This window comes from Neovison vison, chromosome 12 (genome assembly GCF_020171115.1).
Source record: "Neovison vison isolate M4711 chromosome 12, ASM_NN_V1, whole genome shotgun sequence".
In the NCBI taxonomy this organism is placed as follows: Eukaryota; Metazoa; Chordata; class Mammalia; order Carnivora; family Mustelidae; genus Neogale; species Neogale vison.
In genome coordinates this window covers 53,525,278-53,536,620 of record NC_058102.1, presented here as the reverse complement: position 1 = coordinate 53,536,620, position 11,343 = coordinate 53,525,278, and the positions used below count along the sequence as shown (strand labels likewise).

General features: G+C 36.0%; 1 protein-coding gene across 1 annotated transcript; it reads left to right on the top strand.

Moving 5' to 3' along the window:
- Positions 1 to 1,198: 1,198 nt before the first annotated feature.
- Positions 1,199 to 10,650, top strand: KLRB1 (killer cell lectin like receptor B1). The gene is made up of 6 exons (XM_044227810.1): positions 1,199 to 1,334; positions 4,555 to 4,653; positions 5,334 to 5,408; positions 6,331 to 6,485; positions 6,862 to 6,971; positions 10,498 to 10,650. The coding sequence occupies exons 1-6, from the start codon at positions 1,235 to 1,237 to the stop codon at positions 10,643 to 10,645; spliced, it is 687 nt and encodes a 228-aa protein (XP_044083745.1). The 5' UTR covers positions 1,199 to 1,234; the 3' UTR covers positions 10,646 to 10,650.
- Positions 10,651 to 11,343: the final 693 nt, after the last annotated feature.

Genomic DNA, 11,343 nt, shown 5'->3' with positions numbered 1-11,343 from the left:
GATTTTGCTGAGTGAAATAAGTCAAACAGAGAGAGTAAATTATCATACGGTTTCACTTATTTGTGGAGCATAACAAATAGCATGGATAAGAAGGGGAGATGGAGAGGAGAAGGGAGTTGGGGGAAATTGGAAGGGGAGGTGAACCATGAGAGACTATGGACTCTGAAAAACAATCTGAGGGTTTTGAAGGGGTAGGGGGTGGGAGGATGGGGGAACCAGCTGGTGGGTATTAGAGAGGGCATGGATTTCATGGAGCACTGGGTGTGGTGCAAAAATAATGAATACTGTTATGCTGAAAAAATATTAAAATAAATAAATAAATATAAAAGGGAAAAAAAAAGAAAACTTTCTGCTGTGAACAGACACTTCCTGCCTTCTGGGGAGTCAAAACCAGGAGACTGCTTTCACTATCCAGTGATTTTGAGCATTTGATACAGTTCTGCCCTGATTACATTAAGTGACTTTGAAGAAACTCCTGGTTTTCTCTCTTCTCATTTGTAAAGTGGGAATGTCAGATTTGGTGACATCCAAGGTCCTATACCCCAAAATTCTTGAAAGAGAAAATTCCACAGACTTAAGTGCTCCACTTTCTATAATTCTGGCAGATTTCAATTTTTTTTTTTACTTACATAGAAACTTTGTTATACTCACGAGTGCCTTTAGAACTAAACTAAGAGTGGTTTATAGATACTTTTTAAAAAAGTTATCTTACAAGTGGCCATTTCCACATTTAGATGCCCTTTTCCATAGTTTGCAACTTTATTTGGAACACAAATATTTCAGGAAGAATTTAGAGCTTTTAAAAGGCATTCTGCCACTTTTTGCATAAATGTTTATTTTTTGCAACATTGAATTAATTATTTCTCTTGATTATTGAGTCTTTTTGGATAGTTCCTTAAATGTGCATCCTAGATGAATATCTCATTTGCCTCATCCTGGTTCTGACCCTGAGAAAGATACTCAAAAGGAATGGTTAGAAAGATAAAGACAAATTTTTGTCCGAATTTTGTCATACAGACCAGGTTATTAAGCAAGGTAGATATTACGTATCTAAGTATATTGGACACCCAATAAGTGGATTGTCTCACTAATTTACGGAGAAAACTCACAGCTAAAAGTGTGGGTGGGAGGGGATACAAGAGAGACAACAAAGCATTTCAGACTGGGCACTTCCTTTTGCTGATCTTGATTCACAGAACTTGGAGTCTGCCCTTACACACAAGTTCAGGGCCATATGCCCCTGTTTGCAATGGATGGACAAGTGGTATATGCTGACTTAAACCTATCCAGGGGTTCTTGCCTTACAAGTTCATCACCCCCATCACTTCCTCAAGGTAGGTACCTTTAATTTTCCTTTTGGCCTTTGTTTTATCTTCCAGAGTTTCTTCTTGTATTTAGGATTTTAAATCACTGCTCTGAGGATGAGCAGCAGTCCTATATTTATGTTATAGTGGTGCAGCATAGTTTGTCTGTAGGTAACAGTAACTGTGCAGAAAAGCACAGACCTTATAGATATCATTTTTTATCAAGATATTAGTGTGGGGGCATGTGGGTGGCTCAGTCAGTTAAGTGTCTGCCTTCAGCTCCTATCATGATCTTAAGGTCCTAGGATTGAACCCACCATCAAGGAGGCTGCTCAGTGGGGAACCTGCTTCTTCCAGTCCCCCTGCTTGTGCTCACTCACTCTCTCTGTCAAATAAATAAATAAATAAATAAATAAATAAATCTTTTTTTTTTTTTAAAGACACTAGTGTAAACATAGAACATCACTTCTATTACTGAGCCTTAAAAACCAAGAAGAAATATTTTACATGTATAAACTAAGTAATATTTTTACAGACACATTACTACCTTGCTGTAATGGCAGTCTATATTATTCCAAATCCTTCCACAAAATACTAATATTAAGTTCTAATGAATTCACTTCTATAGTATTTTTTCACAATGTAAAGTACAAGCTTAATGATTAACATCCTTCCTTCTCCAAAGAGAAGGGGGAGAAAATTTCTGGAAGAAAATCATATTCAAGATCAAAGACTTCAATATAATTACAATGTGATAGTTCTGACTTTGAAACTTGATACTGGAAAAGTATAACAGTTTAGGGATGCCTGGGTGGCTCAGTCAGTTAAGCCATTGCCTTCGGCTCAGGTCATGATTCCAGGGTCCTGGGATCAAGTCCTGCATCAAGCTCCTTGCTTGGCAGGAAGCCTGCTTCTCCCTCTGCCTGCTCTGCCTGCCACTTCCGCCGCTTGTGTGCTCACTCTCACTCTCTCTCTCTCTCTGACAGATAAATAAACAAAATCTTTAAAAAAAAAAGTATTATAGTTTAGAAGGAGATAAGCCATGAGACACTAGAGAATATCATTAATGAACGAGCCTATTTGATACTTGTTGAAATCAGCACTTTTCAGTGGCGGGGGGATAAAATGGGGAAGTGTAATGTGAAGTAATAGGTGAGGGATGCCATGATCTGGACATGGGTGAAAAAAGACTAGGAACTAGGCTGAAAATACATATGAAATTATCATGAATTTCTGAAATCTAACCAAATGTAATATTGGGATTTTTATCTAACCTGATATTCATTTCATGTTGTGCTAAGCATGTGGGCTATATCCTTTCAGGATGATTTGGTATAGGTTTGCAACTATTAAATTATCAATCTTCTAAATTGGGAAAAAAGGTTTAGGGGTTACTGAATAAGTTTCACTATACTGTTCATATAGTGGTTAAGGGAAATTGAATGATTTTGATAACTACAGTTGGGATTTGGTTTAGCCACAGTTATTTTTTTATGGGACACAGTAGGAGTTCTTTTACCCTATTTAGATCTAGCAAAAGTGGAGAGAAAGGAGGATCATGTTGAAAGGGAATGTCAGAAAAAAAGGAAGAGAAAAGAGGCAGGGAGATTTTCTTCAAAAGAAAATCAGTGGGTCCAGAAAATTTGTCTAGTCTGATTATATTTTTCTCCTACAAAATATCATCCTGAAAGCTAACCTAAAAAAGTAGAATAAGCAAAATGTGTCATTAAAAACCATTGACCTGATACTACATTTATTATGAAACCACTACTGAGCTTCTTGGCCAAATTTTTCAGGCTGTGGTTACTGTAAAATAGTGAGCACAAACAAAGGAGTCAGTAAAACCAGACAGAGATGTGATCATTGACCTATTTGGTCACAGCCAAGGCGTTTGGTCCCTTAGAAAAATATGCAAGGTGATGGCAAAATTCCTCTAGAGGTTATTCATTCATTCAAAAATAAGCACCTCCTATGTGCCAGGCATGCTATTGGTGCTGAGACTAAACAGTAAACAAAACAGAGAAAAAGATTTTCCTTTATTACATTTGTATTATACTACTATAAACACAGATAAACAAAGAACTAAGTATATGTAAAAAGTTCATATGATATTAAGTGCAACTGAGGAAAATAAAAAATAGTAGTGGAATTTAGTTTTGGGGGAGGGGACTGTATCAAGTGGAATATTTACAGAAGGTGATGGCGAGATGACACTGGAGTCAAGACCTGAAAGAATTGTGGGATGAATATTTTTATTAGAAAATTACTCTCGTGATTTTTCCCTATAAATCCAAAACTTAAAAGATGTCTAGAACCAGGATGCCTGGGTGGCTCCATCGGTTAAGCATCTGCCTTTGGCTCAGGTCATGATCCCAGTGTCCTGAGATCAAGCTACCCCATCAGGAAGCCCGCTTCTCCCTCTGCCTGCCGCTCCCTTGCTTGTGCTCTCTTTCTGTCAAGTAAATAAATAAAATCTTTTTTAAAATTAAATAAATAAAGATGTTGAGAACCAAAATATGTTGATAAAGTTATGATTAATTTAGGCTCCTATTTCATTAATTAATACAATCACAATTTCTGATGAACATGAGATATACAATATATTACAAATGATATGATTACAGAGAAATACAAATGTGTTTAATATTTTGTTAGAATATGCAATGTTGAAGACATAAGTTTGTGCTATGTTACATTCATTGAAATACTGAAAATAATATGCAGCTTCACAAAACACTCTTCCAACTGAAGTTGGAGATAATTGTTTTAGATAACAATAAAGTAGAGGAATCCATGTCTAAGAACAGAATTGTAGTATATCACCAGAACCTAAAATAGTGCTTAACACAAAATAGAGCCTCAGTAGAGCTCTTTCTAAAATACCTTGACCAGATGAAGGCCATCCTTTTTAAACAAAGTCCTTTAACTTACTCCCTACAATAGGGTATGTCCTCATTTTCACACCAGCGCTTGGCAATTTTCAAATCTTTTCCACATCTATCGCACCTGATTATTACAGTGATCATTTGTCCATAAGACAAGCATAAATGTTCCTGTTTTTTCAGTGAGCAAATGCTCAGCTGGATCTGACTGAGAATCCACCTCCTGGGACCCAAATATGGCTGATAAATGTTCTTCCCTGCTCCCAGCTCCCAACCTGAATCTGCCTATATGTGATCCAAAACGCCCTTGCTTTTTATACCAGATGTAAGCAACTGGGTTAACTGAGTGTATTTTCTTAACTTCTCAGACATCTGTCAAGGTTCATCTTGGCATCCGTTTGCTCTGAAACTTGGTTGTACTGCCATTATTGTTCTTACTTTGACTGTGATTGGGTTGAGTGTTTCAGGTAAGTGATTCAAGATCATTTGCTTCAGAATAATTATATTATTTCTATCACAAATAATAGAATATCAACATCATTTGGCCACCTCAAACTTAGTGAAAGACTAGTAAATAAAAACAATTACAAAACAACATTTTACACAATGCTTGGCCCCAACCTCCTCTGCAAACTTTCGCCTTTCACATTTCTCTTCCTAATTGTTCTTATCATCTTCATGGGGTATTTCAGATGTGCTCCCAGAACCTTTAAATGATCACAATTGTAATAAAAACATGACAATGACAAAGAAAAACAAAAATGTCTCCTATTTACAGTTTTTTAAGTGTTACTAAATTCCAGAATGCACTAGGCGATCTCTTCCATGGGGTAAGCATGATTATATTCATTTTGAAGATAAAAAAGCGTGGTCAGGAGTCTAAACAACTAAAGAGTCGATAGCAAATAAGTCAGTGTCTGTGTGAGTTCACTGTTCCATGTGTTTTCTTGTTTGTTTGTGTGTGTATGTATGCTGTGTTCTAACACATATGTTGTGTTCTAGACCCTTTGCTATGACATTACTATTGCTTTATCTTGCTTTATCAGCCTTGCTGAGATAATACAGTCTCCTAACGTGATCAATATAACATATCCATTTCACCACATTCAGCATTTAATCTTCTTAATGGTTTCTCCTTACTTATTAGTGATACTCTTAAGACGAAACTCATCAATAGAGGAAAGCCAAGTGGATGTTCAAGAGAACAAGAATGAAACAAAAGGTAATTTGGTAGCTTGAACTCCCTAAAAATAATAGCCCATATTTGACAGATACCAAACCTTACATTAAGGTGGCATTATTTTTCTCATTTTATGTTTGACAAAACTGAGAAAAGGAAAGGATAAGCAAATTGTTTAGTCACCTAGTAAGAGGTGACAACGGAAATTACACCTGTGGCCAGACATCAAAGTCTATGATCTTAATCACCAGCTCATGCCCCCTCATGAGAAGTTGCTGCTAGAATATTCAATAATTAATAGTCAAATAACACATTAAAAAGTAAACTATGGGCTCACGTGAAATATTTGATGATCTTAATGAGCATGTCAAAAAGTTAACTATTGTCCTTTTTGGCCTGAAGTTAGCAAATAGATAATTTGGCAATAAGAAATTTTCCATAGAATTTGTCATTAATTTAGTGAAATCAATTATTATCTACCTTGAAGTTTGCATGTTGTTTAAAAAAAACATTTTTTTGGAAAACTACATATTGGAGTTAGACCTAGTGCTGAGTAGGAATTATTATTACAGGAAACTCAGGAATAGTTTTGACTTCTACCACCATCTGATTATGTGGACTTAAATTATTCTGTCAGTGCATTAAAAAGTAGGACGTGGCTGCTTAAATGACATTGATGGTCTTTCCCTATTCTAATATTCTATGATTCCACTGATGCTCAATATAACTGTAATTCCATTTATGTTCAATATAGTTCATGGTCGTGAATTTGCACTTCTTGATACCAGAATGAACAGTAATTCTCAAAAACCTCAAATTATAATAAATTCATTTGTTGTTATCACAGTGAGAATCAGAGACTTCTGTGCATTTACAATGACCTGTACATGTATGATTAGTCATGGTGGGTGGAGACAGGATAGAAATAGAACACTTACTTATTTCTTCTTTCTGTTTACCTCAGAGAAACCAAACCTGTTAAAGTGCCCAGGAGACTGGCATCTACTCCAAGAAAAATGCTTGTTTCTTTCCCGTGCTCCCAACACTTGGAATGACAGTCTGACTGATTGTTCCACAAAAGAATCCAGTTTGCTGCTTATTCAAGATCAGGAAGAATTGGTAAATAATTAAATAAGATACCTTAGTAAAGCTCAGCACTTTTTTCTAACTATACCAAGATCTTCTGGCTTTAGCCCAAATGTTCTATGCAGATAGAAGTAGCAAATTTGACTTCAAGAAGCTCACAGTCTGAGAGACTATACACAGGTGTAAGCAAATAATTGAATATAATTTGATGCATACAACAATATGAGTATAAATGTAGACATAATAATATCACAAAGAAAGAATAATTAACTCTGATGGGGAGTTAGGAAAGGTATCATAGACTAGGTACACTTGAACTCTGGTTTAGAGAATGAATAGAAAAATGCAAACCATGAATAGCTAATGACGATTCAATATTCAACCTTTTTTTTTTTCATTTTATTGGTAGAAACTCATACAAAACTGGATAAATGAAAAGGGAATGCTATTTTGGATTGGATTAACATTATCAGAAAAGAAATGGAAGTGGATAAATGGCTCATTTTTAAATTCAAATGTGTGAGTATTAGACCAGCTAATTTGAATATTCACTCTACATCAGGTTTATATTTCACGATAGAAATACTGTTATGGAAGATCAAGTTTTGTGGTTTTAATTTAGTTTAGAAATTTTCAAGAGGTTCAGAATAGACTAAGATTGAATGATGTTGAAGTTGGTTGGTTGAAAAGTTCCATATGTGAAAAGACATCATAGCAATACCTATTTTAATCTGCAAAGGGGTTTTAGAGGAGACAAGAAACAGACTAACTTTTTTGGGAGAGGCACATGAAATTAGACATCTCTAGCTGGTGGCTTTTAGCATGCAAAAATTTTTAAGTAGTGTTTTTCAAGTTGTGGGACAACATGCCTTGGTTGGTCACAATCAGCCGTGGAACAGTGAATATAAGAGGGGGAAAAAAAGTAAATATCAGAGTACAGATCCTAGACACACCAAAAGTTTAGTGATTAACACATATTTTATATGCTATATATATTCTATATTGTATTCTTACAACAAGAGAGAGAAAATAAAATGTTGTTTAAAAATCATAAGATCAGAAATGACATTTACAGTAGTGTATTCTATTTACCCAAAAAGAAAAGCATATAAGTGAAAAATGTATTCTATTTATCCAAAAAGAAATGCATAAAAGTGTGTAGTCCAAACCCATGTTTGAGGGTCAGCTGTGTATTTTAACTAGTGGTGTAAAGGAGACAGTTATTTGAGGAAATGGGATTAATATGGCTTGATTAATGGGATTAATATGGCTTGATTAAAATGAATTGATGCTGCACAGGTAACTTACATATTTCAACAGAATTCATGGTTAATTGTACAACAAGGGAAGAGTATTTTTTTTTTCATCAGAAGAAAAAGCATGTAGGAATTCAATAATATTTCTGTAAAGAACTTTTTGATAGGGCACCTGGGTGGCTCAGTGGGTTAAAGCCTTTGCCTTCAGCTCAGGGTTCTGGGATTGAGTCCCATGTCAGGCTCTCTGCTCAGCAGGGAGCATGTTTCCTTCTCTCTCTCTCTCTCTGCCTGCCTCTCTGCCTACTTGTGATCTCTCTCTCTGTCAAATAAATAAATAAAATCTTTTTTTTAAAAAAAAAGAACTTTTTGATAAATTTTTCAGAAGAGATATTATGTCACATTTTTTAGTCTTTGATTCAATCAAATTTGCATAAATTATAGTTAAATTTTTTTTACCATTCAAAAAACATGAACATGAGGAAAATACATGAAATTTAAAACACAGGAGCATGTTCAAGTTTATCTAAGCTGTGGTGATTAAATGGAAAGTGTTAAACATTGAAAAAAAGCTGGCTTCATTAGAACATTTTCACATTGTTTGACCCATGTTCTAAACTATTTTTAAAAATATGATTCTTTAAAATATTACTTTAAAGTAAGTGTTCTGGGAGGTGCTGTTAGGTAAGCGTCTGACTCCTGGTTTCGGCTCAGGTCATGATCCCAGGGTCACGGGACAGACCCCCATGTTGGGCTCTGTGCTCAGCAGAGTCTGCATGGAATTCTCTCTCCCTCTGTCTCTCCCCCTGTGTGCTCTCTCCCTCTTTCTAAAATAAATAAATCTAAAATAAATAAACAATAAATAAATAAAGTGTCCTGAAAAGGTAAGCATACTCATTCTGTTAAATAAAATCTATCCTGACACCACATGTCCACCACAAACACACACAGCAAAACACGCCAAAAACAACACCCACATACACCAAACACACATCACACATATACCACACACACCACACACAAAACATACTCACTACACATATACAACACATCTATACACCACATGTATTCCACACATATACCACACACACACAGAGCATGAAACACACATAAAAATTTGTCCTCATATTTTTATATGCTTTCTGGGTATTATATCCTATACTTTACATATAAATGAAATTTTGATATTGACTTACTTTTAATTTTTCAGACATACAGTAAAGGTTAATTTGGTTGATTCAATTTAACGTATGTGTACTTACTTTACTGAGGTTCATAATGAAATTGGAAAACACACTGAAGTGTCTCTGAGCAGAAATATAGGTAAAGAGCATGAATTAAATTCAGCTGAACATTCCATTTTGCTCTGGAATAAAAATGATGCTTTGAGTAAGATGGCGGTGATCAGATAATTGTAGAAGGTATCGGGTTATAGTAGAAAAGGCATCAGATTCTGCCTTCATTTTAACTGTCAGCCTGGCTTGCTGGTACAGAGAAAAATAGAGGATGATGATAATTTTTCTCACAGGACTGTTTAGGGATTAAATGAGATAAGGTTAGAGAACCAATCTGAGATCTGGTCAAGGAAAGCTTGGGAAGCCGTTAATAGACTTTTGGAAAGAAAGCCATTGGCCTGACCATCTGAGCATTAAAAAAGATATCTTGAAAGCTGAACAAGGGATCAAAAAGATAGAAGAAATAAAACATGGTGGACTTCAGCAATAGCCCCGTTGAGAGAAGTTCATAATTTGACAAGAGTATCAGACACTAGGGAAGAATCAGATTGGCCACTGAGGACCAAGGAACTGCATGAAGAAATGCAATGAAGTAACAAAGAAAAGCTGTGACAGAACGCTGTCCACAGCCACCACTCCACTTGGTTTGACACACATACGTGAGTCTTGAACCCACCCCATTCCTGGCACCTGACTCTAATGCTGCCTATTCCCCTGTTGATTCTACTCTCTCACCCTCACCAGCAGTGAACCCCAAACCTCCTGCTTGTTGGAACTAATGGCATATTGAAGCACACACCCTCCAACCTCTGTCTGGAATGGGAAAAAAAGGAAACTTCTGACCACATGCCACACAAAGAAAGCGTCTTTTCCTAACTGCATCCATAACCTGTAGACCCTGTATGTTCCTCACTCACTGCGTACTTAATACATTTACTTTACATTTACATTTAAGCATTGTCATACTTTCACATGTGCCATCTCAATGTCTCCCCCAAATATTAGTGGTTACGTCCTGTATATTTAAGAAAATTGAAGTTTAATAAAGAAAACTTCACATGATATGTTAATGAAGAAGAGAATGCCAGTTTCCAAAGCTTGTCTTCTTTGTATATGTTATTATGAAGCTTCTTGTTAGAGGAGATGCTTTTCCAGTGAAGATGAACTTGCAAGTTCCAAAGATAGATAGAGCTTTAAATTAAAGGTTTATTTCAGGGTGCCTTGGTGGCTCAGATCTCAGGGTCATGGAATTGAGCCCCATGTCCAGCCCAGAGTTGAGTCCCACATCAGGCTCCACACTCAGCATGGAGTCGCTTGGGAGTTTCTCTCCCTCTCCCTCTGCTCCTCCCCCTATTTGTGCTCTAAATAAATAAATAAATGAAATATTTTTTTGAAAAATTTTATACCATTTTATTTGTGACTGTGTACTTATGCTATACTTAATAATTTAGCATCCCATTGTTTCCTGAAATTTACAGGAGACACTGGCTACATGAAGAGAATTGATTATGTGCGAAAATCCCAAACACTAAGGGAAGCTTTTCTTTTGCTCCACAGATTACAAATTACTGGTTCTACTCAAGAAAGCAGCTGTGTTTTCATCTCACAGACAGGAATTGTTTCTGACTACTGTGACACAGAAAATAGATGGATCTGCCAAAAAGAACTAAAACCTGTCAGAAATAAAGTATGTTCTGAGTCTTGACTATACCTTCCCTCTCAATTTCTTTACTCTCCATTACATGTCTCTGCAATTTCAACTATATAGACAGCTAAACTGGCCTAATGTGTATGTAGTAATGCAAAGTGAACGAATACTCAGAATTATAAAACTATTGTGGATCTTACAGAAGTTCATGTCTAATCTGCTCATTAAATGAATGAGGAAACAAATATATGGGGAAAACATGTATCATTTTTTAAAAAGATTTTATTTATTTATTTGACAGAAAGAAAGAGACAGCAAGAGAGGAAACACAAGCAGGGGAAGAGGGAGAGAGAGAAGCAGGCTTCCTGCTGGGCAGAGAGCCAAATGCAGGGCTCCATCCCAGGACGCTGGGATCATGACCTGAGCCAAAGGCAGACACTCAACCAATTGAGCCACCCAGGTGCCCCAACATGTATCATTTTTAAGATACAGTGATTTTCTATGGAAAGAAGCCCAGAACAACTGAGAGAAATGGTTTCCAGTCCTGACATCTATGTGTGTCCTTCATCGATTTCCTCTATGCCTTAGCTCACCTCTTGAATAGTTTTAGTAAAAGATTACTAAAGTCCTGTGAATATTTCATAGTCTATGATTTTTCATATCATTACACAACTGGATTGTGGCAGAACATTGACTTAAGTCCATTCTGTTGACTCTGATAGAATCTCATAACCAAAGAATCTCAGAAAGGATCT

Excerpts from the sequence above, each read along its gene's own strand:
- KLRB1 (XM_044227810.1), top strand. The coding sequence starts at position 1,235 with ATGCCCCTGTTTGCAATGGATGGACAAGTGGTATATGCTGACTTAAAC. Across the intron at positions 6,486-6,861 it reads TTCAAGATCAGGAAGAATTG|AAACTCATACAAAACTGGAT; the intron begins GTAAATAATTAA and ends TTTTATTGGTAG. Across the intron at positions 6,972-10,497 it reads TCATTTTTAAATTCAAATGT|ATTACAAATTACTGGTTCTA; the intron begins GTGAGTATTAGA and ends TTTGCTCCACAG.